The 26,873-nt window shown below is 36.1% G+C and overlaps 2 protein-coding genes across 3 annotated transcripts in view; one reads left to right on the plus strand and one right to left on the minus strand.

Moving 5' to 3' along the window:
• The window catches only part of LOC137392151 (exosome RNA helicase MTR4-like), a 39,181-nt gene extending 30,602 nt beyond the window's left edge, over nucleotides 1-8,579 (minus strand). Inside the window, exons 1-3 of the mRNA XM_068078783.1 lie at nucleotides 8,406-8,579; nucleotides 1,304-1,546; nucleotides 391-586 (exon numbers count right to left, since the gene is read on the minus strand). Of these exons, the coding sequence (XP_067934884.1) occupies nucleotides 391-586; nucleotides 1,304-1,506 (399 nt within the window). The 5' untranslated portion in view covers nucleotides 1,507-1,546; nucleotides 8,406-8,579. The remainder of the gene's footprint in view (nucleotides 1-390; nucleotides 587-1,303; nucleotides 1,547-8,405) is intronic.
• Nucleotides 8,580-9,024: 445 nt separating this feature from the next.
• Nucleotides 9,025-26,873, plus strand: part of LOC137389864 (ecdysone receptor-like) — a 33,363-nt gene continuing 15,514 nt past the window's right edge. Inside the window, exons 1-2 of one of the 2 annotated variants that reach the window (XM_068076010.1) lie at nucleotides 9,025-9,140; nucleotides 21,466-21,707. In XM_068076010.1, the coding sequence (XP_067932111.1) occupies nucleotides 21,584-21,707 (124 nt within the window). In that variant the 5' untranslated portion in view covers nucleotides 9,025-9,140; nucleotides 21,466-21,583. Of the gene's footprint in view, nucleotides 9,141-20,857; nucleotides 20,862-21,465; nucleotides 21,708-26,873 lie in introns of those variants that run through there. The other variant, XM_068076011.1, reaches the window with a different exon arrangement.

The raw sequence follows: 26,873 nt of genomic DNA on the forward strand, positions 1-26,873 counted from the left end.
AGCTGAGTGAAGAGAGATGACAGGTAGCAGAGTGGAGAGAGATGACAGGTAGCTGAGTGAAGGTAGATGACAGGTAGCAGAGTGGAGAGAGATGACAGGTAGTTGAAAGACAACAGCTGACATATAGATGAGTGAAGGTAGATGGCAAGTAGAGGAGTGAAGGGAGATGACAGGTAGCTGAACGAGGACAGCTGACAGATAGTCGAGTGAAGATAGTTGACAGGGAGCTGAACGAGGACAGCTGATAGGTAGATGAGTGAAGAAAGATGACAGGGAGCTAAACAATGACAGCTGACAGGTAGATGAGTGAAGAGAGATGACAGGGAGCTGAGTGACGACAGCTGACAGGTAAATGAGTGAAGGCAACTGTGGAGTAGCAAGGTTACTCACAGATTCTTGATTTTCCAAACATAAAATAGATTCCTTCTGAAATGGGTCAAGAATGAATGGATATTCCTTGGCTGGAGGGCCAGTGCTAGGTTTGAGTGGCTTATATTGCATGTGAGGAGGAAGAGCTACTTCATGAGTACAAGACTCCATTGTCTCTATCTGATGCAACTGCAGACGTGGTAAGTTGTCCATGACTCTAGGAAAGCATAACAATTTACATCATACAATACAGATAAGCATTTTTGAAATTATGTTTCTCTTGGCTACAAGATAAGAAAAAGACATAAGCAACCTCGTATCAGGCAAACTATCAAGTATTGTACAGTAATTTAGCAATAGGACATGATAATCTTTACACTTGACAATTCTAGTAGTTTGAGTTCATAAGAGGCAGTGCATCAGTGGCCGAGAAACAATTTATGAATAACTGGTTTAAAAACTAGTGATTTTATTTTAACTACTAGGTGACTGCCCGGCGTTGCACGGGTAGTGGAATAATTACCTAATGAATTTGAGGAACTTACCGGGAAAGGTCGATCTTCACTAAAACCCTTAACAAAATATACCCGTGTTTTTGTTAATACAATAAAACACTGTGCTGTCAGTTGACCTCTGATGTATAAAAATATTTAACATTGTACGGCACCAACCCGATGGCGTGAGATAAATACTCACTATCAATCTGTCTCAAATTTCATATATGCCAAACACAATTTTTCTATCTATGATGTACAGTAAACAAAAATGAATTCGTTCACCAAAACTAGCTGTGTATACCATAAGGATGAAAAACAACAATAAAAAAAAAGAAAATTGCAACAATTTTACTCGATATTCATTAAAGCAATGGTAGATACTATTTTCGGATGGACAATCCAAGTTTCACAACTGACATACCCTTGCCCTTACCTACCTAACCTCATCAACCACAGCCATCTTCAATTTCTTAGTTTCTTCAGCATGGCTTTCAGAGATCTCTTCGCGATGCCGTTTAAGAATATCTGTAGTAGTTTTTCCCGATTTGCCTTTTGACACCTTGGCCACTTCAGGAGCAGATGAAGCACTGGTCTCATCACCCGCATCAAACACATCGAATAATGCATTTATGTCTGCCATGGCATTGGCCGGTCACTAGCTGATATCGCTTATTTTAACACTGGAACAGCAAATAAATAGTGATTCCTAGAGAATCAGCAGCAATATAGGTTGACCTTGCGCTAAACCTATCGGACCCATAATAAAAATGGAGTAGCACCTACTAAAGAAACCTCCGGAGGCAGTTTCCATAACACTTATTTGCATGATAGATGCTCTGAGCTGCCCTATATATTTTACATAATCACTCACGAGGACGTTTCTGATTTAAAGGTGTTCAGCCATTAACAAACAGATGACCTGTAGTTTTTTACATACTAAACAGGATTATTTGGATTTACGAGATAAAATCCCTACATTTCTACATTGAGATATACATGAGATACTTTGCCACAATATTTCATCCAACAAAAAAAGTTAGGCAATAGTTTTTCTTCTCAAGCAATGCTATTGATAGGCCTTCTTTTCAAACTTGAAATAATCTCCACTGGGCAGCTGCCATCTTGGAAACACCCTTACATGATTATGATTGCTGTACCTGTGAAGACCTGCCCGCACGATAACGTTTACAGCGAAAGCTAGACTTACTTTCGGAATAATGCAAGTATTAGTGTAAAGCATGCGAGTGCTATTGGCCAAATATTTGCTTTTATATAATTCTTAAAACATGATCTGGCATATTTGGCCGAGCAGACAAATTGATAGCTAGATGTAAGTACAAGCTGTCCTAAATATCACATTTAAATTCTAAAAAAAATGAAAACTTGTGTTTTTGTTAAGTAAAAATGTTTGTCTGATCTCCTGTCTGATGTCTATGCTACTTGTGGTCACCATGTCTCAAACATCATTTGATCCAATTGCAGTCTAATCAGTATCACTAAAAACAGTGCTGCAAGTGTTTGTTTATTTCAGAGCCAGCATGTAGCGTGAGAATATTTTTAAACCTTATAGTATTTAGGCTTTTTGTGTGGAAATTCATGTTTAATTAAGCAAATAGGATATTTTGCTTTTAGAATATGAAATTATAAGGACCATTGATTATATCGCTAATGTATGAGAACCCATAGTGATCCCGATTTACTATACTCATTTGTGCCAAGTCGCTAATGTTTTTGATAACCATACTTCAACATGGGTGAAAATAACAAGGGTATCACCATGCAACTTAGTGTATAAATTACCACCTATACTCATTTTTGTCTTGTTATTATTTTCAACTTTTCATTTATGTCTGCTACATATGTATATACTGAAGAAGCTTCAATTTTATAATTTGCATTCATGTCTTTTGAAGAGTACAGTATTACCAGTAGGAATTAGAGATCAGTTACTGATTTTATCAATTTATTCTATGTATCAACTCCGACAAATGCAAGCATTTTGCTTATGTACTCGAGTAACTCGGCCCAACCAGACCACAAGTTGTCGATTCTAAGTAAAAAAAACTCCAAATTTGTTACAGTCAGCTACCTCATTTTTACAAAACAGCATACATATACATTACTGCCTGTTAACTCTACTTCACTTTGAGATATTTAAATTTTGCCTAAATGCATAATTTTATAAATATATTGTGCATAAACAAACGAATCGAACTTCCTATATCTTTTACTTACTGTAGATTTGAAATTACAAGGTGCATCTTACCAGTAAGAATTGAATAAATTCTTCAGTGTAATCATAGATGACTGATTTGACTCTTCACTTTTCAATAAGTAAAAAGACTCGAGTCAATGCTTCTCTCTATTAATACTATCTCAGTTTATCTAAGATTAGTAATTTGTGTCATGATCACAGAAACCATGGTTAAGTCGGGATTATAAGATTTAGAGTTACCTGCATTAACAGAAGGAGAAAATTCTCACAATTATTTTGCAAAAAAAATTTTGATTTTAGCTTAATTACAGCAGATTTTATGGTCAATAAACTGAATGCATGTTTACCATCAGTGTGAAAACATAGTTCCGAGAAAACTGGTGTTAAAGTCTTAGAAACGAACACCGATGCACAGTTTTGTTTACATTTCAAAACGCCATAGCAACCAATATTAAGAGGTTGTGATATTTATCTAGATTTCAGTCTATATATCAAAAACATTATGCTGAATTTAAAAATGTAAACAGATTTTGGCTGGTTGTCATAGAAATGGCTGTATATCTATAAGGAAATGTATTACCTAATTTTGCAGATATTAAAAACGGCTTGGCAGTGCCGCGATATTGAGCACAACCGCAGTATGATCAACAAAATATTTAAAAAAATTATAACAGCCACATATTGCACATCATCGGTCACAATATACTTTGATCTTGCAAATTCGAATAATTTTTCTTATAATCAAAACTTATAAAATCGAATAATTATTCTTATAATTAAATATTGTAAAAATCTTATATGAATGGTTAGGAATATATCATGGTCATTCCCTTTACTTACACTGCTTTTGGCATCAGTTGGAATACCAAAGTACTCATTATAAGTGTCCAAAATGTCAGAATTATCCTTCTAATCAGCAAAAAAGAAACGATTACGTTTTTCGAACGCCATTTTTCAGTACTTCCTGTTTAGCATAGCAACGGTTTTAAGGGTTTTTTCCGAGGTTTTAAAACATTTATTATCTAAACTGACTTCAGATTCAGAAAGATCACTCTTTGATTGGTCCAGAAGCACGTGTTACAAAAATCCTTACCAAAATTATAAATTCAGTTAGTGCAACTTTAAAGTCGAATAACTCACCTTCGTGATTTGCGACTTAACCATGGTTTCTGTGACCGCGACCCATTTATTACTGCATTAACGGAAAACCCATCATGAACAGTGATAGCCTATTAACGAATCAGTTAATCCTATATATAAATCAGTTAATCGTAAGTGCAGTCCAGTAATATTATCCGCACATGTTTAACATTTTCATAAACCTCGATATTACCATGTATGTTTTATTTGTCGATAATATGTAGTATTATTATTTATGTACCACGCAACGATACAGTATTGTTCTATGGCTTGCATGCACACTGAGAAAACGTTTAGATATGCTGTTTTGATCATCATGGGAACAAATGTAACTACATCTCATTCAAACATCAGGCCTCATCCTGCACAGTTGTCTAAATTTATCACTCAATGACTCAGTGGTCATAGTTGAACCTAGTTCAGTTTTATAGTTCTCAGTTTCGTAGTTTGTTGGCAAGATTTTCTCTCGCTGGACAAGTAGTTTCACTAGTCTGGTGATTTCACTAATTTATTCAATATTTAATACATCTATTTTATCAACTTACTAACAACATCCATTCTTTTGTACAGTATTATTATAATCATATTATAGATATGAGGGACACTACGGATGGGGCTAGCTCTGGTGATGATGCCGCCTTTTCTTCAGAAGTAGCAGTGCTGTGGTAAACAGTTTATTATTGATTCAGGTAATTATTGTGCTATATTAAATACGGGATGAATGAAGGAGTCTAAATGTAGCAAATAAATGGGAGAGAACATTATCTCTAATTATTATTATTAATCTCAAGCTCTATCTTAGGATTTTCATTGTTGGTGTATCTCAAACTATCCATCAGCTAAACAATTGATTTTTGTACTTATTATCTATCGATTTGTTGTTCACAAAATTCATTTGACATTTGCTACTAAATGGTTAATAAATGGTGGTTAATAAACAAACAAAACTATTATAATATGAAAAATGTTAAAATGTTGTTACGAACTAAACAAATTGATTAACACTTAATTCTTTTTATAAACAGTACAATAAGAAAAAAATTAATTAAGTGAAGTATACATATGTATGTATGTATGCATAGACACATTTGACTTAGTTCATATTGTCAATTCTTTGACAGTGTATACATCAGATGGTGGACATGGTGGTATGTAATAATAATTGTAGTCCTTGTGGCATTAGTATGCCTTGGCAGTAACTCGACACTCTATTTCAATTTGCTGCATGTAGTTTACCTACGCTGCTTTCAATTTTCTTTCACCCACTAATAGTTTTCACCAACTTGTATTCGCTTTTTGATCTCAAAAAATTGGTGCCACATTCTGCTCAGCCAGTGGCAACTGTTGTCGTCAAGGAGCAAGAGGAGCTAGCCTGTCTTGACAAGCTGTTGTTTTTGCGTAGTTGTCCCCCCGTCGAGCGGCGAGCAACAACAGCTTGTCACAAGACGTACTGCACCCGATGCATCAGCTGCACTTATAGGGAGTTGTTTTCTTCCGTCTACGCGGCTTGGCCGCGATGTTATGTCGGTCGCTCCATTGGTAATCATAACGAATTTCACGCAAAAATTTATGTAGAAAAAAAACAAGATTACAACGTTTAACCAAAGACCAGTTTTTGTGATAAACTTTAGTAGAACTTAAGAATAAAATAAACTTAAAATAAAATCCATTAGAACAAATAAAACTGACTGATACAAAAATATAAATAAAACTGACTGAGTGCACAAATAACGACATGTTTAGTCGCTGTTGTTACCTAAGTTCTCAAGTTCTACTAAAGTTTACCGCAGAGACTGGTCGCTAGTTAAATGTTATAATCTTATTTTTTCTACATAAATTTTTGCGCAAAATTCGTTATGATTACCAATGGAGCGACCGACATAACATCGCAACCAAGCCGCATAGACGGAAGAGAATAACTCCTTATAAGTGCAGCTGATGCATCAGGTGCAGTACGTCTTGTGACAAGCTGTTGTTGCTCGCCGCTCGACGGGGGGACAACTACGCAAAAACAACAGCTTGTCAAGACAGGCTAAAGAGGAGCACGAAGTAGGCCTCTTCAACAAACTGAAGAATAGTGCCATTGCTCCTTCAGTGTGTGATATTGGCTTAGAGGGTAAAATACTTCTATATCACGAGTTGGCTGCTACACGTAAAAGTAATTTCAGTTGTATTGTTCTATTTCTGTTGTTGTTTGTCAGCTAGCAGAAATTATCGTTTTAATGGTTGTTGCCGCAACTGTAAGCTATGTATAGTGATGTGTTGCATAATCTGATGTAATATCACTTGAGTGTATGTGATGTTGTATGTGATATTGTTAGTGTATGTGATAGCACATGTACTGGAGTGTTGGTGATGATGCAAATCTGGTAGCTAGTTTCTATAAATAAGTAATGTCATGCTCCAGTGCTGTTTAATACGCATTCTAAACAAACTGTAGAAAGTAATTTGATTCTCATCACTGAAAATTTCTACACAGGTCCCTGTTGAAAGTGTTTGAGTAAACACAAGATACTGATGCTCAAGTTGGCTGAAATTAAGGAGATTCTATGCACTCTGCCTGCAACCGGCGCCCCGGAGGTACACGCGCCCCTGTAGATCGATGACCCCAGCAACTTCAAACTCAAGTTTTGTAAACGTAACCACCCTGCGCATTGAAAAAACTGTCCTATGATAAAATAGAACTGCAACAATCAATGTTTATTTCATTCCTAAGCTTGTTTTGCGTAGGAGTTACCTAACTAAATTTGTGCAGGTGAGAATATTCTAATAAAAGCAGTCTAAACAGGTTAGCTAATGGACAGGTGGTAAATTGATAGACAGTTGATTTTGCCTAAAAGACTGCATCAATGTGTTTTGCTTATTGAATCGATTCTTACCTGATATATGATGCAAAAGAATCGGCAATTGAATTGCAATTTTTTTGATGATAATTAAATTGAAGCGAGTCATTTTTTAAACACAAACATCTCTGGCTAGTTTCCGACTAAAATGTGCACTAATTTGTAGGTTTAAAGAATGTCCTAACAAATCTGCCTTTTCTATTCAAACTGAAGTAACATATTTCTAATTCTTAATAGTTTTTGTTGATAACGACCTACATAAATGTTTTTGACTACCAATGAAATTCTATACAGATAAGTAATACTCTCATAAATTAAGGTCTTACTTTAATACATCAAAAAACGAATGGTGTGAATGGTCTGCATTATGAAATCCTCACCCACACCAAACCTCTTTTCAAATCATCATTCATACTACCTATCAGTTCGCTATATTCATATGTTATACTTTCATATTCATATATTATACTTTTAGCTCATCAAGAATTTCATTGTAATTACATCCCTCGCACAATACATCAAACCCGATTCTCAAATTCCTGTCTAAATCTTCCACAATTTCCTTCCCATTCAGGCCATCGCAGGGTGGATTTCCAACAAGCCATTTGTTGGAATCAACTCCGCAAGTCTATTCAAGGCATAGAGAAGATGGCTAGTTTCAAGAGAGAACTCAAGTTGTATCTTTTTAGCATGTGAATAAAACCGATGACGACAAGCCCAACGCCCCGACTAGCTATGCTATTGCGTATTATGGGCATACCTGCCAACTCTCACGCATTGAGCGTGAGACTCACGCAATCACCCCAAAGAAAAAATGAAAATGTGTGAGAAATGCGTGAGATTGTTGCCCCAATTTCCACAATTTTATATATACTACCATTGATACATCAATTGCCCCAAAACCAAATCTCACGCATTGCCCCACTCTTGGGTTGGCAGGCCTGATTATGGGCTTCATCACTCCTCCAGCTTTTACTTTTGCTCAACTAATTTCGTTGATGAAAATAATTCACAAATCACATATGTGACAAAAAATTGCAAACAGTTATATTTTGTTAATTCGAAACCGTAAATTTTACCTTTATTCGGTGGCTGAAGTTTAATAGGAAAAGATCCTACCTGCCAACTCTCCCGCATTGGGCGTGAGACTCACGCAATCAACCCAAAGAAAAAATGAAAATGCGTGTGAAATGCGTGAGATTTTTGCCCCAATTTCCACAATTTTATATATACTATCATTGATACATCAATTGCCCCAAACCCAAATCTCACACATTGCCCCACTCTTGGGTTGGCAGGTCTGGAAGAGATATAATTGTTTGTTGTAGTTTCTACGCTCACCTTGGGTTCCAATGTCTATACGTGTTTTTTTACGACTAAATTTAGAAATCGTAGTTATACTTTGCTACTAGATGGTACAATAGGATGCGTCAAATCACTTGCTAACTCAAAAACATTACGAATAATAAACGTGTTAAGATACAGTGTTGCATGCTAGCAATTGTCATAATTCGACTAAACGCATTGTCGAAATTTATTATAGGAAACCGTTACCAAGTGAGCTGTCACGGCAAATCAGGGATTTCGGTTGTACAACATCTTTCCAAAAACCCTTAATATTTTTTTTATTATCGATAAAGAAAATTTAGTGTTAATAATCACACAATACAATTGCGCATAGTTATTATATTTTAACAACTGCGTGCACTAGATTAATAGCTTAGTGTCGTCGAATTTATAAATAGTCGATTGTTTACAGCATCGGACTGGGATCACTAAAGCTGTGTTTTCAGAAAAGGGCCGCGCCATAGACTAATCATATAGAACTCGATGACAAACAACTCCATTATTACTTCCCTAGACTTATTTTCTTTTTTTTCGTATCATACAAGGAGCTGAGTTTTTAAAGGCCGTGTTTATACGCCGATCATGTCGAAAGGTGCCACGCTTCCGCCGACGTTCAAAAACGGTACATTGTGAGGTCGATGACCTGAAAATATCTGACCGCTAGAAGTGTCATTGACCATCTATCCTGATACGAGCACCTGGCACGGCCTTCATTTGTACCCGGTTCAGGTATACCCGATATAAGGTTTTTACAGATTGTTTGGTTTTTTAAATAGCTGGATTACTTTGGCCGCTTAGTTGTATAAAGCGTAGTCTAACATTCCTAGAAAACTGGCTAAATATCACCTTCTATCGTTAGCTCAAAAACGTGTAATTTATGCCTTGAATGACATCTCACATTCTTCTAAACATTCAATAAGATTTAGAAAAGTTAGTTATATATGGCACAATACACCGTTTTGTTAACATAAAAATAAAATTATTCAGAACGACTCTTAACGTAAGCTTCGATACTTTTGAGTTCATGAACTCGTTGTCAAATTCGGCTTGTCTCTTCTGTGGAGCTCAGCGCCCAAAAACGTTTCCAGTTTGTTCTTAACCTGTTTTTGCTACCATGTATGACTCCTTGAATTTTTCTGTACTTTTTGTCATAATTGAGAGAACTACTTGCAATTGAACTACTAATCGGGTTCAGTCTCCGCTGTGTTCCCAAAAAATTGGTGATAATCCTTCATTAGCATTTGACGTTTAATTTAAGAATTTCTTCTTTGTAAGCTATTAGTTTTAAAATGAAGAGTGTTTGCAAACGTCAATAGCTAGTCTTAAACATAATGAAGAAGTCTTCAGTAGTAGTTGCTAACCAGGAAGTTAAACTAATATTAATGGTACTATAAAATTCTTACTACAGTTACGCAAGAAAATTAGAGATTGTGACAATTTTTTTCTTGCTATCGTACTCATCAACTGCTTGTTGAAACACTTACAAATATATGATCGATTGGTTCACTTCATGGCAATGAAATACGAATGGACTTTTTAGTCTTGGTAACAGTAGCATAATCTGTCATTTTTAGGCATTTGAAAAATATTTACTTTTGCTAAGGTATGTTCAATACAAGGCTTAAGTATACCTTAAATCAACAGGTCCTTAGACAACATAGAACGCCACCTTTTATTTGTTTATTTTAGGCACCATATACAGTTATAACAGAACTTTAGCAGTGTGTCTTCCGACGAAAGATAAGAAGGATAAACAATACTAATAGGTTGTAGCAACACATTATTTTTCTGTTCTTTTTTATAGTTTTTATTTGGTAACTGCACTGTGGGAGGTCACAACGTTTTCAATATATTCTTTAATTTCTAATGTAGTTATTTCATTAGAAGTTGCAAGGATTCTTCGTTTTTTATGACAAAAATGAAATGTGGTGTGAGAAACTTCAATCTAGAAGTGCTGTGATTCTGTAAATCCTAATGATCATCTTGCTAACCAATAGGTTTCATCTGGTTCACACAAGGTTCCCAGTTTACATATTTATATTTTAGTCGTGGTGATTCTCGATTCAAATGTCATGTTCAATCGTGGCCAGCTATGTTACAGCTAGAACAGGTTTGCTTCAATGAGATTTTTACCCAGCCAGCACATTTTCATTGTTTTAAGCAGCCAGACTGGTTGCAGTTGGTTTTGAGCAGCCTGCCTAAAAAGGCATTGGATCTTGCTGATGGCTTTTAGTGTTTTTTATGAACAAGTGACAACTTGTTATTTTGTTGTATTCCAGTTACATTGATATCTAGTGAAAGACTACTGTCATTCACCATCAAATGAATCGCTTGAACAGTGTCTTCATTGAACTCTCTATGTGCACTTGAAGGTTGACTTGCAATAAAATTCATATTACAGTTATTTAGTATCAAAAAATTCACCATGTCTCACACTGTTGTGTTGTTGGTGCCAAATATGTGGAAACATGATTACAAGCTCTTAAAAGCTCAAAAATGAAAAGCCACCGTAGATTGGAATCTCTTTCTTTCTCTGACGTAGTTGTGATAGTTTGGTTATTGTCTTGTCACGTGATGTTCTCACAGGTGACCAACAGGCTCGTCATGATTATCAGACAATGATATGTACTTCTTCAAGCTAAGGCTAAAAAATTAAATGAATTTTTACGCTAAGTTATAAAATATCACTGCTAAAAGTGACATCATTACTATGACGATAAAACAGACGCGTAAGAACAATAGAAATGATGGTTTTATTGAATGCGTGAAGTATATTTGTGAAAATATTTCGACGAATAAGTTTGCATGAAAGTGTAAACAAAAACCATCTCTCACAACTACATCACATTTGAGCCGTTTCGGAAAAGGAATCCAAACTACGGCGGTCTCGTGTGCCTGCGATTTTCTGTTCTTTTATGAGCTTTTAAGAGCTTGTAATCACCTTTTCACATATTTTGCACCTACAACACAACAGAGTAAGACATGGTGAATCTTTTCATATCAAATAACTGTAATGTGAATTTTGTTGCAAGTCAATTGCAACACTTGCAATGGTTGCAAGTGAATTTTGTTGCATCGTCCTACAAGCAAACACAGGGTAAAATCAAAATAGCAGACCCAGTGTAGTATCTATGCCAATCTTGAATTGTATATTCGGACGTTGATTTGCTAAAGTTCGCCATAGATGTTTCGAGCTGGAAACCACTTTCTCTCGCAACCACACCCACTGGAGATACCTCACTGAGGTGAATGTTCCTGTTCATTTTAAGATTTGCTGGCTGTTAGTTTCTCTTCTAATATACTTGAAGCGCATTTTATTTGTGAACTGTTATTGGTATCAGATTTTTGATTTGTTTTTTTCTAACCAAATTACTAATTAGTTAAACTGACCAGACTTGTCGGTAATCTTCAAAGATGTCATGAAAAAGGCATCATTAATATATATGATCAGCTTGTTATCCAGCCTCACTCACAACATCTCTTCAATTAAAGTTTGAACAGACCGGACAACATTTTTTACTCAAAGTCTAACATGTAATTTCATTGTAATCAAATTATCATGCTGGTCACTGCATGAATACATACAGTAGGAAACCTTACTGCTCAAATTTGTGAAATTATCAGGTTAAATATTTTTACCCACCTCGGAGCCCAATACATTGACTCGCTGTAAAGCTCATCATACAAATATATATATACATGTATATATATATATATATATGGTCTATGCCTGTGTTGAGCGTAATAATTTTACGTTGCATGTGTTTATTTTTTATTAGCTCCCTGTCTGATCTTGCATCTATCTAGTCCAGCAAAGTTTTTTATTCAAACGGACATCTTTTTGAGATCTTTTTCACCAACCGCTTAGAATGAGTCAACACGTGAATTGCAGCTAAGTAACTGAAACCTCACGCCAAAACACTTTTCATCAATATATAGACTTTTTGTTTGAATAATAAAATTAGTATTTTGATCTCCCGCATGTGCCCATTTTGAAGCTGTCACATCCAGTGTGATGTTCAAGTGATCTTTTACGGCATTTATGACTCATCTTGTACTCTAGAAATATTTTTTAGTCCCAAATCAAGTGTTTTGTTTAGGTAGCTCTATCTATTTGCTTTGATAGCATTACCATGTGCACGGCTGCCATGTCAGGACTAGTTCCTTTTAGGAATGACTGGCTATATTGGCCTTACAAAGCATTATAATCGTTGCAAGCTATTTGGTCTTGAAAATAGATACATATAAACAATTACAACAAAACAGATGCAAAATGTCTAGCAATAAAGATAAGACAATTCCAATATGACATTATTATGAAAAAATTAATCAAACCTCCGTGATAGCCATGAGGGAAATTTGACACAAAGTTACTCTGAGACAAACTATAGGATGACTTTGCACCAAATTCTAGTTTTATCATCACTTCTAGTTATTGCCGACTAAATTAACTATGGGTCTGCTTCAACAGGCTTACTGGTGTTTTGACAAAGCTAATATGAAATTCAGATAGATTATTTAGAAATCGAAGGGCTTACATGTAGGACAATGTATGTTGGGAAAAATGTGCATTCGTTTTCACCAATATTATAGATGTAATAGCAACTTAGCTGATAGTAAAAACAAATTTTTGTCATTTTTTTGTCTTGTCGATGGTTGGGTCTAGTAGAAAAAATACTTCAGTATTGACCAATTACAGCTGACTATTTTATCGCTACAATCACGATCAATTAAACATTTTCTCCAATAACAGCTCAAAGCAGGCTTTCTGAATAGAAAGAGGGAGGGATGGGGCAATGGAGGGCAAGGAAGAGGGGGTTGGGGAAGAGGAGCGTGGGAATAGAGGAGCGTGGGAATAGAGGAGCGGAGCTGACGGAATAGGAGGGTAGGAAAAAAGAGGGAGTGGCAAGAGATGGGGACGAAAGGCTGACTGGGAAAGAGGAGAGTGGGAAAAGGTTAAACGTCAAGCTTATCATGATAATGGTTATTAATAACTGGATGAATAGTTAGTTTTCTTGTGTTGAAAGAACTGTACTGGAAAGGTGATGTTCATGATTAAGAAAATATTACTTCAGTGTAACAGGTAATAATGTTAAATTTGAGTTTGGTTGCAAAGGGATATCTCCGAGTAGCGGATGCTAAACGATGCGTGATGATGATAAATAAAAAACCAACATAAAACAAGCAACTACTAGTACATTATTTAGAACATCCTACTGTTTTGCTAGTAGCTACAGTTAGTAGCCTGATTAATCAAATGCTCCTAAATCTTACCAATTTTAAGCAAATTTGTATGTTTTAGCATCTGTACGTCATATTAAAGCTAAAGTTTTTTCAGCGCTTCTATTTTTATTATAGACTAGCTGTGCTACTCGGTGATGTCCGGGTAATAAAAGAGTTTGGGCAAAAAATTGATTTGTATTTAACGTATAACAACATTTTCCATTCTAACTTTCAAGCTACATATCTTGAGAAAAGTGTTTTGTGTAATTGAAATAATTAAAGAGAAAAAAAACAACCGCAAAGGTTTTCAAACTTTGTCAAACAACTGTAACTCTCAAAATTCACATCATGAGAAAAATGTTTTGTGCAGATCAAATAAATTAACAAAAATAAAACTACTATAAATGGGTTTTGATGTAAATATGAATTAATTAGCAAGTGATAGGTAAATAAAGTCTGTTTTGCTATGATTACAATAAGAGATGATTCAGTAATGATACAATTAATACAAACTGAAAAAACAAAATAAAATTTCTGAATATGTTGAATTAATAATGACACTTCTTGCTAAGATATCATACTGTTTTTGTTTGACCGAACGGTGGGAAAATCTAGAGGTCATTCCTTCACGAGATAATACAACTGTCCGCGTGAAACATTTTGACCTTCACCGCGATTTAGTAATTGAACCTTTATGAAAAGCCAGAAATAGAATTGCACGAAAACGCAAAAAGCATCGTGTTTCTTAGGCTTAATAGAATTCATAGAGTTTCAATTAGTACGTCGTTTAGCGTGTGCATATAGTATATGATAATGTCTGTGATCAATATGCCTTGCTTGCCTAGCTCAGTGGTAAAGCTCGTGGTTGAAAATTTGCAGACGCAATATCCGCTAGTTCAAACCCATCCGGATTTGGAATTTTAATTCCAAAATTTTAATAGCTTTAGCTAGGCATACTGAAGGACAGACGAAAGAAAACAAATGACAAACTGCAAACTTTGAGAAACATATATATAGATTAAGCTAAAAATTATGTTGATTACTCAACTGCTGTGTTCTGAGAATAAGTGTTGCAATAATCATGTGTGAAGCGAAGCTTGCCTGAAATCTTTTGGTACATTGAGGTACATTATTTCCAGGTTGCGCAATGTAGACTACCATTATTTTATCTTCGCGTATTGATCCAATATTTTCACAGTTCTCCTCACCTAAGCCCAAATAAAGTTGAAAATACTTTGATAAACGTTTCATAGTCAATGATTTGGACAATTCTCTCAACACACCTTATTCGTTATTGAAAAGAACTCTGCAGCAACAGTTGTTTTGGCGACCAATTGATGCACTCACTACAGAATGTAAAGGTATTAAATAGCTCATCATTAGTGTTTGTTATGTTATAATCTCGCAATAATTTTGTTATGTCAGAAAAAAACATTATTTCTGATCAATCATCTTTTAACTCTTTTCGCTACCGCATTAAATTCTGACCGAGCGATTATTCTGCCCAAATCAATTCAAATGGATTTTAGAAAACGTTTGAACGTTTAGTTTGAACGTTAGAATGGTAACTGCTGTTATATGTTAGGTAAAAATAAGTTTTTTGTGCAAAGACTTTTATTACCCGGGCAACGCTGGGCATTCACCTAGTATAAATATACATGTATATACTAACTGTACAACCTGGCGTTGCTCGGGTAATAAAAAAGTCTTTGGGCAGAAAATTTATTTATATTTAACATATAAAAACTTACCATTTTAACTTTCAAACTACATACCATGAGAAAATAAATGTTGCTGAATTAAATTAAGAGAGAAAATAAAAGCAATCAAAGGTTTTCAAACTTTGTCAAACAACTGTAATTTTAAAACTTCAAAACTTGAAAGAAACGTTTTGTTGAAATAAATTAGGAGGAAAAATAAAAATGTAAAGATGTTTAAATGTGAAATTTTTAGCAAGTAATTGTTATATATAGTCTGTTCTACTACGATTACAATGAACAGTTATTTGGTATATAATTATATGATTTTAGTTTGTTTCAGTGATGGCATGCAAAAAATTTGCATGCCAATTTTTGCATACCAGTGTTAACATGCAAAAATATCGTAGGCTATAGACATACGTAGAGCGGTATAGAAACCCATAGTAATTTTCTAATGCAATCATCTCCTAGTAAAAATCATCATTAAAAAACGATGGTAACCATTGGTACTTACTATGACTTTAGTGCATTTTGTGGTTATGATCTGCAAGATAATATAACATTACAATGTACTACGTGGAAAGTTCTTACTTTTGAGACAGACATGTAACATAAACGCTGAATCTAACTTAAATAAATTTGGTTTGTTAAACATATAGTATACTTAAGGAAATTCTAGTATGTATTTTAGTAAACTTCAAACGCTCAACTAAAATCCTATCATTTATCTGTTTGCGAATCGGTTTTTACCATAACGGATAACACTGAACTTGTCATGGCGAGCAACACATATCTCTTGGTAACTTGTATAATCAGTACACAAATTGCCAAATTTCAATTTCAAAATAGATTATTATCAGACTATCATCAGATTATTATCAGATTACGATAGACAAATTATCCCTAACGGGGAAAAAAGACGAAGAAGCATCGTGTTGTATAGAGTAAGGTCAAAAATATTTCTTAACATGGGCATTGTAACATATGGACACAATGCTAAAGTAATACGTCATTTAGTGGGTGCCTACGCTATACGGTATATGATAATGTCTTTGATCAATACGCCTTGCGATTTCAAACTTTGCGCTTGCAATCTCCATTAGTTCAAATCCATCACGATGTAAAATTATAATACCAAGGATTGAATAGCTATAGCTGGGCATACACAGACACATATACACACACACACAAACTTGGAGAAATATATATATATAGATATGTATAATGTTTTTGAATAAACAAGTAGTTTTTAAGTTATTTTGCTGTACAAATCTGTTTCAATCTTTATGTGTTTCTTGAGCAGTTTGGTAAAACATAAATTAGTTATATTACCCTCACGAAAATGTAGGATGTTGTGTAACAAAGAGTAATTAGTCTGGTTTCAATGCAAAGCAATAGTAAACTTACCAATTCCAATGGATAGTTTTTGTTGTTTTTGCCATTATTGCTATTATTTATCGTTTTTTTGTTTCACATGTTTTATATTTTGTGAAACTTCAAACACTGAGTAGAACTAACTAAGGAGCAGCACTGTTTGGTAAAATCATACTGATGTTAAACCAATCGATTATAATTCTCATATACACGTACCAGGTATTAGTATAGTTCAATTAGCTAATTATAGCTAAATATCTTGTTCATGCTTTTATGAAATCAGTTGACTTGACATGATCATTCACTTAAATTTTACTTATGAAATTTGTGCTTTCCAAATAGTCATTGATTCAAGAATCAGCATGTGCTGAGAAGTTTTACAGTTGTCAGAAAAACAAGAGGCCTGCATTATAATTGTAGAATAGTAACCATACATATAAAAAGCCTTGAGACATTAGATAAATAAAACATTAGGTCAATGTATGATCCATGCCGCTGTGGAAATAGCCGGTAAGGTCCTTTTTTATTGGTCTTAGTGAATGCCAGCTTTGTCGACCTAAATATAGCATGGGCAAAACAACTTCTTAGCAAGAACATTTTGAGACAACTCATCAAGTAACACTAGAAACTTTCAACACATCTCAAACTCCCAATTGGTTTTGGCATAAATCACTGATTTGAGGTAATGTTATAACCATAACTAGCAAGTAGTTAGTTGAACCTAACATTGGCCGTATCAACTATTTGATAATCAAAGAAGATATGGCATTTTTTCGTTTTAATTTTTTCGCTGGCTGCTGACAAGTGGGCTCAACACTACGGGTTTACACTAGTGGTACAAGGCAGCGCTGTCATGATTTCTCACAGACAACCCTATAAATGTAATGTCCATATTTCATACTGCCAAAGATAGACAGACATCAGCAGCTTTTGTTGAGAGCTTACCAAAACAGTATATTGTACCTAAACTGGTTAATTTTTTGGTAATGTTTGATATTTTCGGACACCAAAGGGAGTAAAGGTGTATGATGTTAAGTTGTGGTTATCCAAAAATTACCAGATCGTTTTCAATTTACCTTTTTGTTTTGTGAGTGGTCTGACAAATAATCAGTTTACATAGGATAGTTCTTTGACTAGAGTGCATTAAACATCTGAGTTTGTCGACACATTACTAGCTTTCAGGGAATTCGTACTGAAAGATAAATATGATTTGCAATTTTATTCGGTATTCCGGCATTGCGTAGAGTTTGTCAGAAACCCGAATGGCTGGAATACTGGCATCCCCTTGACTCTGTTTACAAATGCTCTTTCTAAGCAACAGCCTAAATTAATCAAATTAATTCTTGCACAAGGTGTTTGACTAAACATTTTGCTTCTATTTTTAACCATTTTCAAATATGCTTATCTACTTCCTTCGTTAAAATAACAATTTTACTGGATTGCTATGATTTGCTTGTTGCTATGTCACGGATGACTGATGCAGTTGAAGAATTATACTATACTAACCATAAGTTTTGCAGATTATTTTGAGTCTTTAAACGATGAAGAACGTGAGCTCGATGAATATGATGCTACTGTGAAGCTTTTTAGAAGTTTTTTAAAATCGTACAATTTTTATGGGTTTAGCCAAAATAACTGAAAAATGCATTCTTTTTTATTTTGTGACATTTGCTGTGTGTTACTGGATTTTTTACCAGTGTTTTACCAAACATCATTTGATTTTGTGCATATTTAGATATATTTAATAAAAGTTTCACAACTTTCTATCATTGGACAAATTGCCCAGGAATACTTGACACGCATTGGCAAGAACAGCCAGGGTTGAAAGGGTTAATATACATGTTTTTTAGCAATAGACAAAGCTGGATGACAGAAGTGGTGTTTCTATTTGTGATAAAGGGCTTGAGATAGCTGACTTGCGCACAAGATAAACGATCTACTCCTATCCATAGCCATAGGATTAATTAACCTCTGCATGTTGCTTTCAATAAAATACATTTGGACTAGTAACAATCGTTCATTAAGGAAACGATTCATGAACGAATCCAATAAAAATACTTTTGTAATATGACAAACAGTCGATCATCAGAGCCTAAAATCATTAAATGTCGTTACAGATCACAGGCCTAATTTTTCATAATATACCATGGAGGTGTATACATCGTCACTGTCAAACAGGCCTCTATGATTAGGTTCTTGTGCACCATCGTGTAACCCAATCGTATCACAACCTGCTGTAATTTCCCTACAATTGTAAGCGATACATGTTTGGAATTCAGGAGGCGTACTACATCATACACATACCTCCTACATGTGAGCAATCCAAACGTCATTGATTCTGCTTCAACTGTACTCTCGTCAGCATTTGTATGTGTTCCTTACATTGTTCGGTGTTTCGTCGTACAAACAAGTTTTCAAAGTACCTTGTCGAAACATAGCAGTTGGAAACTGTATAACCAAGTGTGTGACATGTTGCTAAATAAGCTTGCCTACGTCAAAACATTTAGGTATATATAGATATGTGTGCTATTTATGAACTTCTTCAAGTTACTCACCACTGTTTTTGGCTCTTTGGATCTGTTCTTAAAAACAGTGGTTAGTGTAACTCTGTTCAACCTTTTGACAAGAAATGAGATGCCTATTATGATTTTGTGTTAATAACTTCAGCTGAAATGTTTACTCAGCTTCTCCCTATAAAGCCCTGCCAAAACTTTAGTAATGTTTTGCTCTATCGAATGTCGTCAGATGCACTTGTTCACAAACATAATATATCTACTTTCAGCAGATTGACCAAATATCAATGTGGTCAACATCAATGACGTGCTCACATTTCCAGCAGCTAGCCATTTTCCTTGAATAACAATAAGATAAACACATAGCACTGCATCCTGTACTCGTTTGTCCTGGTACAGAATCTTTTACCTGTTAATCTTTGGCTGATGATGGTATTGGCAGTGAATATCTCATGAAGATGAGTGAGAGTGTCATTCAACATTTTCAAATGTCATCACTGCCTTAGTGCTTGCTGCTGATCTTTTCTTCATTCTTTGCCACTGATAACCAACTGGGGTGACAGAAATGTCAGCGATTTGCTGCGCTTGCTATTTTAAATTCACTTCTTTATTGGCATCCTGCGGAACTATCCTTGTTCATAATCCCACAAATATTTTATTAGATGTTCATATACAATGCATTGGCCTAGTCTAAGGTAGTTGGTACCATCAATGTGGTAGAAGTACTACTGTTTGTCTAGCATTTTTTTTGTCATATGCCATTGTTATGTCATATGCCATTGTTATGTCATACCGATCTTGATTTTTGGAGGTTGGACAATTTTTAAACTTGCTGGTTGAGATTGTACCACTGTTGATAGGAGGTTCTGCAGAATCACCTAATTCCTGAAAACTCAATTTTTTAAAATGTTAATTCATTTGCATCAATAAACCTTTATCAATAAAAATGCTATAAACCTAGCTAATAATGAAAGCATCGCTTATATTAACCTGCAATGTTGCCCCAAAAGGTTTTTTTTATCCACAAGACCGCTAAGTTTATGTTGTTATATTTTACTTGAAGTAGCATTGTTTTGGTAAGTTTATGGCTGCTTGTTCTTACCTTACACTTGTTGCCATCTTGACTGCAATAAATTTTCTACTTGCTCACTCAACCTTTAAAATGATTGTCCAATTAAAAGCAATTTGATCAGGTAGTTGATCATATCTGGTTTATTTATTTTAAAAACAACATTTATTGAATGTGTTCTTTAATGATTTGAATCGCTTGCTTTACACACCAGTAATCTCTGTGTCACAGTTTGTTGATTGAAATCTCGACTGCCTCAAGCTGGTCGTTAACACATTACGTAACAATGCCTAATAGTATTGATCTTTATATGGAGCGTAAAGGGCACTGATCTGACTGCCAACGTAGACGGGAGTCACTAGAAGGGAGGCTAGTCGTCTATTTGTTTAGAGGTGCACAGTGCTACAGTCAGGCTAAGAGTCAATGCACAGCCAGCAGAGCGTTCGACTTTGTCTTTAACTGTTGCCCTCTCAGACATCAACAGGAAGTTAAAAGTCTTTACAGTTTTTCATCTTCACATAAGTAGCATGTCAATGAGCAATATTCATGCAATGGAGCATGGGATACAGTTGTAAGTGTTTTTTTCTGTTGTCATTCAGTCTGTCTAAGGCTTGCTAAATATCAGATTTTTTTACTTTCATTTTTGGAGCTAGTTGGTGTTCTAGTGATCAATGTTTAAACTTTTCTCCATCACATGAATGATGCTTCATTTTACATGTGCTGTTGATTGATTTTCAAATTTTTCTTTTGAAGTTATGTGAAACCTATTTTCCTGTCTGTCTTGACAGTAGATCGAGTCATTCGTTGACCGCTGTGATTGTTGCAAAGCACCGCATCACACTGGTTGGCTGCGTCCTAATTCTTTTGGTTTACTAACAATCTTTCTCTGGTCTCTTTCTCACCTATTTATGTTCTTAAAGTTTTGTTTGCTATGGTACAGATGCTATGTCCATAGTCACAATTACTCTATGAGAATGGATTTTTTCCGCTGTCGATCTGTTTGCCATTTAGCCAAACTTTTGGTTTGTGGTTTATCATTCCGGACGACTCAATAACATTGTAATTGTTGACTGCATATAAATGACCAAATAGCATTCATCTATCATTTTTTGTACTGCTTACTGAGGCGTGACTTTTTCTACTGTCCAGCTAATTGCTCTCTTGTTTAATTTTAGTCGCGGCATAGTACAAGCTGGTCTACCTATATCTGACTATCCCGCCACACCGTTTGTAAGCTCTTCCAGCTCGACTCCTCCTTCATTTTCATCTTCTTCTGGAACTTACAGTCAAAATATGCCCAAGAAAAAGAAGGGATCTGGTGTTCCAGGTCGAAGCATTGAAGAGGAACTCTGTCTCATTTGTGGAGATCGTGCCTCCGGGTATCATTACAATGCTCTCTCGTGTGAGGGCTGTAAGGGTAAGCAGAAGTAGTCGAAGTAGCTGCTAGACTAAAACGAGAAACATTTTTTGGGAGAATAGATGCTAAGCTATCAAAAAAAATTAACTATAAGAACAAATAATGGGACTTAAGCAGTGTTGTTTTGCATGGCTAAGTAATGGTTGTACAGGTAGACAGTGGACAACAATAACAAGCGCTTGGCATTCAAAATAAGTATAAGTTGCAAGTAATAGTCATGTAAGATTGTGCAAGTGTAGTTTACACTGCCTCATGGTCTCTTCCCTTCTGTACTCATTGTCCCCAGTCTGCTATGCTTCATTGATTTCCGTTTCATATCGCTCACGTCAGTCTTCATCAGTCTTCGTTTATGTGTTTCTGGAGTTATATATCCTAGTCTTTACATTGTTTCATGTATTGCCCCTGTTACTAGCGTTTCTGAGAATCTTGAGGTAGTAGGGGTGGACGGCGGCCTATGGTTCTATAAAGGCTAAACCACGTGTTGTTGGACAACATTGAGGAGAATGCTTAAGTTAAATGTGTTACTAGGAATAAGCGCAAGCCAGTGGATCAGATCACCCCTGATCGTCTTGCTTGACTGCTTCAACTGATGGCCACGATGATTATGGAGTCTATGTATTATTAGTTTGCCTGTTACTGCCTCTCATAGCCAGCTAGACACTCCATGGGTCAATGACTCGCCATAAATTCAATATTGTGTGAAGCCATTGTGTAATAGTTGCCATGCCCATTACATAATAAGCCGCGTTCAGCTTTTCGGTGAAGCCTAGTTTACCTTGAGGCAAAGTTTGGGCTCAAGATGCGAGACTCAACTCCCTTGGAACGCTCAAACCTCAAATTCATTCATTCAACTGTCTGGGATAGTTAGGAACCATGTTTGGCTTCAGATGTTGCCAAACATACAAAACTGCTTTTGATCTATCGTTTTTCACGACTTTTTGGTGGGTAATCAATCTCAATGGTTTTAACATCTCTGGTTTCAAAGTATCGAAATAGGTACATCCTCTACGATTCAAATTGGGCAACATTTCAATTACGACTTTACCGAATGTTTTGCAGGGCTGAAAATATCTTTCACGAGGATGGCAAAACCCTGTGGCATATAAACAACATCTTAAAACAAGCTTATTAAAATCTCACTATATGTAGATTTAAAATAGTTGTATTTTCAAAAAGTTACATGTAACATGTTTGGAAAATTGTTACTGACCCACCATCGTTTAGGTTTGCAAATACAATTTAAAACGATCATAATGTAGTATACAATTGATTGAATTCATGCAAGTTTTCTTTCATTGGATTGTGCACTACTTCTTCGCTACCATTTCTGAGTTTGACCTCTTCTGGCTGTGTGATATTATTTTTAAGTTGAACAATTAGAGAAATCGCTAGTTTAGTTGGAAATACTGAATTAAATCGATGTTAAAAAGATTGTTACGCGTTATTGTTAAATCACCTTGAAAGTTCTGGTTAGTCTTTTGTGGCGAAGCAATAATTCAAAAGATTTTCAACTTTTCATAAAAAGCCATGAAACCGATATAGTTGGCACTGTCACTAAAGGAAACTGATCCTCTTACAGGAAACACAAAGTTTTTCCGTCTGCGCGGTTCCTTTTGTGAGCGTACAATAATAACAACAGAAAGTAACTTTTAACTTACCATCTGGTATGGACTTAGTATCATACCATACCTGGATCCTTTTGGACTAGAGTAACTAACTGCAACTTTTTTATTCATTTCCGCTTGCAAACGCGCTTTATGTAAGGGCTTGTGATTTTGTAATTGTTTTCCTTTGAGCATTGTTCTTGCAGACAAAACTCATTCAGCGATCTCAAACCAAGTCTTAGATTATTGCTCAAAACCGCAGGAAGCGTTTATTTCCAAGTTACAACAGGTATAAAATGGTAGACATTACTTGCTGTTTATTCAAATATAGCCATGATGATGTTGCCAGGAGCGCAGTACTTTGGTATGCGCATGTAGCAATCAAACTCTTGGATTGTTAAGTTGACCTAATCCTCGTTTTTTTGTTTAAAACAGATCCTTTTATTTCGTCTACCACAAAATGCTCCAGTTCCGTCAATACGCTCATCCTAGTTGTTGACTTGCCTTTTTTACATACTGCTATGAACAAGGTGTCCGACTAGACCAGACTCAAACCTCCAATATCTGATCAAAATTTGACATGAAATTGTTTAAGTTATTGAATTAGTGTTTGGTATTCTCCTGTGGGTGTCTGGTTCCTAGGCACCTACACGGGTTTTCATAGAGGTGTTCGCTAAATAGTATGCTGAGTGTCAACAACAAACTGTTCTCCACTTGTTTATGTAGGCCTATAAACTTGTTATTTATCATAAGCTATATTTGGATAATACTCATCTGACAATGCTGCTTCCATTCTAAACTTGAGTAGCCATACTGGATTTCTCTTGATTAGTTATTCAAATAATTTGCTAGATTCTGATAGCCCCGAGTTGCCAAGGTATAACTGGTAAATTATTTCTTCAACGTGTAGAAAAACGCTCTATTCTTCAAATAAGGGTATTCGATAAAGATAGAATGGTAGCAGCTGGTTGTATGACATGCGTTTGGGAATGTAGTACTTTTTCAAACTGTTGCTATGGTACTCTAACAAAACATGAAAACTGATGCGCTTATTTCGCTTTACTGCACTAGTAGACCTTATCTCTTTGTGTTGAGCGGCTGCCACTAGGCCAGAGTGAAATAGAATGCTGAGAACGCTGTCTCCTAGGCGATATGGTCTACGAGTGACCGCAGACAGCTGCCGGTCACTCGTTTCACAGCTTAGGCTGATGTATAGCTGGTCAAGCATCCCTAACCTTAACAGCCGCTAGTAGAAGTTGACAAGATTCGATATTGACCAGCCGCTGACCAGTCTTGGCTAAGCCTTCTCATCTTACGTAACAGATTCTATGAATGCAAGGCTTTGTATGCCGTGCTTCTTCTCTAGCGACAGGCTCTGCATTCATTCTGAAAAGCTCTATTAATTTCTCATCATACATAACTTTAAGACGTAAGCTGCCGCCCACCTGCTAATGTTTGTCACTCTAGGATTAGCTTATCCCTGCTTACACCTTACACTCTCTATTCTCATTGTCGGTGTCTCCATATTTGTTAGGTGATAGCAGGCAATGCAGTAGGTTCCTGCTATGGGTTAAGCAACCTCCATTGATTTACACAGTAAATTATTTTTGTTCACTAGTCTCAGAGGGCTTAAATTATTGATATATCTCTATTGTTTTGAATAGCATGTCTCTAGCTGTAAGACAGTCAAACAGAAATTGTGCAATTTTGAGTGCTAAGGGCCATTCCCTGTGTCATTGCTTTGGCTAGACTATCGAATCCAAAAGAGCTTATTCTCTTTCGCAATGGCTGGCAGTGCAGCGTTCATTAGCGCTCACTTCGTTTGTTGACCTCAGTGTCTCCGTCGACAGCATTCACATCCTGTTATTTTCGTAATTTTCATGGGCGCTGCCTAAAAACAGTCAGTGGCGTTGCACTGGCATTTGCAAGGCCGCTGTGTCGTTTGTTATTTCACACAATTAATAGCCTATTACTAGCATCTCATGCGCGCGAGTAATGTCACTACGTGACAGTCGCCCAGCGCCCACTGAAGATTAGTAGCTCCAGACATGGCCTTATCCTGTCCAACCAACCACAATATTTAGTAGGCGTAGTAACTGAGCCATAAGGCCTCTCTCCCTCTGCCCAACACCATAAGCCTAGGCTAGTTGTTTTCTTCCATCCGATGGATCAGTATTGTTTACTACAAGAACAACTCCCTCACGGATCCACACCGAGAAGCACTGTCGGGATAGAGGCCTGCTCGGTGAAGCGAAGCGGTTATGCCTAAGCAATGACCTTGCCAAGGAATCTGATCACGCGATGCACTCGTGCTTGAAACTGCTCTGCTCGTCTCATATACGCGTGTTAGAAGTTCATTCTGAATCTACCTGACCAACTACTGGCTCGCGCCAGCAATTTTGGAAGAATTCGCAATCCAGTTCTCTGCTCACCCCAAGTCAGGCTGGCTGTGGCGTAAGGGATTAAAATTAATGAGTGTCCTACAATGGTTTGCTGTGAAATAACATTTGTCATCTGTAGCAGGATATGCATATGACATGTGCCTTTTGTCTTGATGAATCATAAATGAGTGCCCCCCTCTCCCCTAGCATCATTCAGGGTGGCTCCGTCGGTAATGGCGCCTTAACGCAATGTAATTATAAGTTCGTGCCCGGTCATTCACCTATGAGTCAAAGACTAGTTGTTTGCTGTGTACACATAACTAACTGTGTGCATATCAAACTCCGGGATATGATCAATGATTGGGTAAAACTGGCCCAACCATAACATTTTAAACGGTACCTCAACAACCTTGATAGCTTTCATTCTCTTGAAACAAAGAACTATCTGCTCCTGCCAATAGGCCTACTGCCATTTACTGAATACCGATTTACATGAAGATTTGCACTGAAACGCATAGAGCTATCACTTCCCAAGAAACTTCTTCAAATGTTACATAATCATGCTTTCAGTTTTCAACCCTGCCAATATACTATACTAATGAAGAGAAGTCTAAATGGTTTTTGTTAGCTGATGTTGGCAGGTGTCAACGGGTGAGATGTTATATCTTTTGCTTATTGGATTTATTGCTAAACTCCAACTTGGAAGTTTGATGTTTTACTGTGTTGAACTTCTGCATAAGAATGACACCAGCTAAACTAACTGGTTTAGCATATTGGAATATGCACAACTTGTCATGACCTGTCAATTGAGAATTATTTGTGACATATAAGCATAAATAATGAATGTTTCTGCATTTTCATAATTGTCATTCACTAAGTTTTCATACAGCTATTATAGTGCAGCGGACGCCTCGGTGGGCCAATGCCGAAACGCTAGGCTTAGCTGACAAACAGCTTGTGTTTCCGTAAGGTGCTGTAGTGGAGCGGTGGTTATGCGATGTCTTATGTCAAGGTTGTAGTTTTACGAGTTGTAATATTCTCTGTAAGCGTCGTATTTAATCAGGTAAACGAGAAACCTGTTGATCTCAGGGTTGATCCACGCAGTCTTTTCTTACGTCAGCCTCAGTGCCAAGTAAAAACAGATAAATTAGAGCATTTCAACTACAAAAATGTTTGCATAT

Source organism: Watersipora subatra, chromosome 3 (genome assembly GCF_963576615.1).
Source record: "Watersipora subatra chromosome 3, tzWatSuba1.1, whole genome shotgun sequence".
Taxonomy (NCBI): Eukaryota; Metazoa; Bryozoa; class Gymnolaemata; order Cheilostomatida; family Watersiporidae; genus Watersipora; species Watersipora subatra.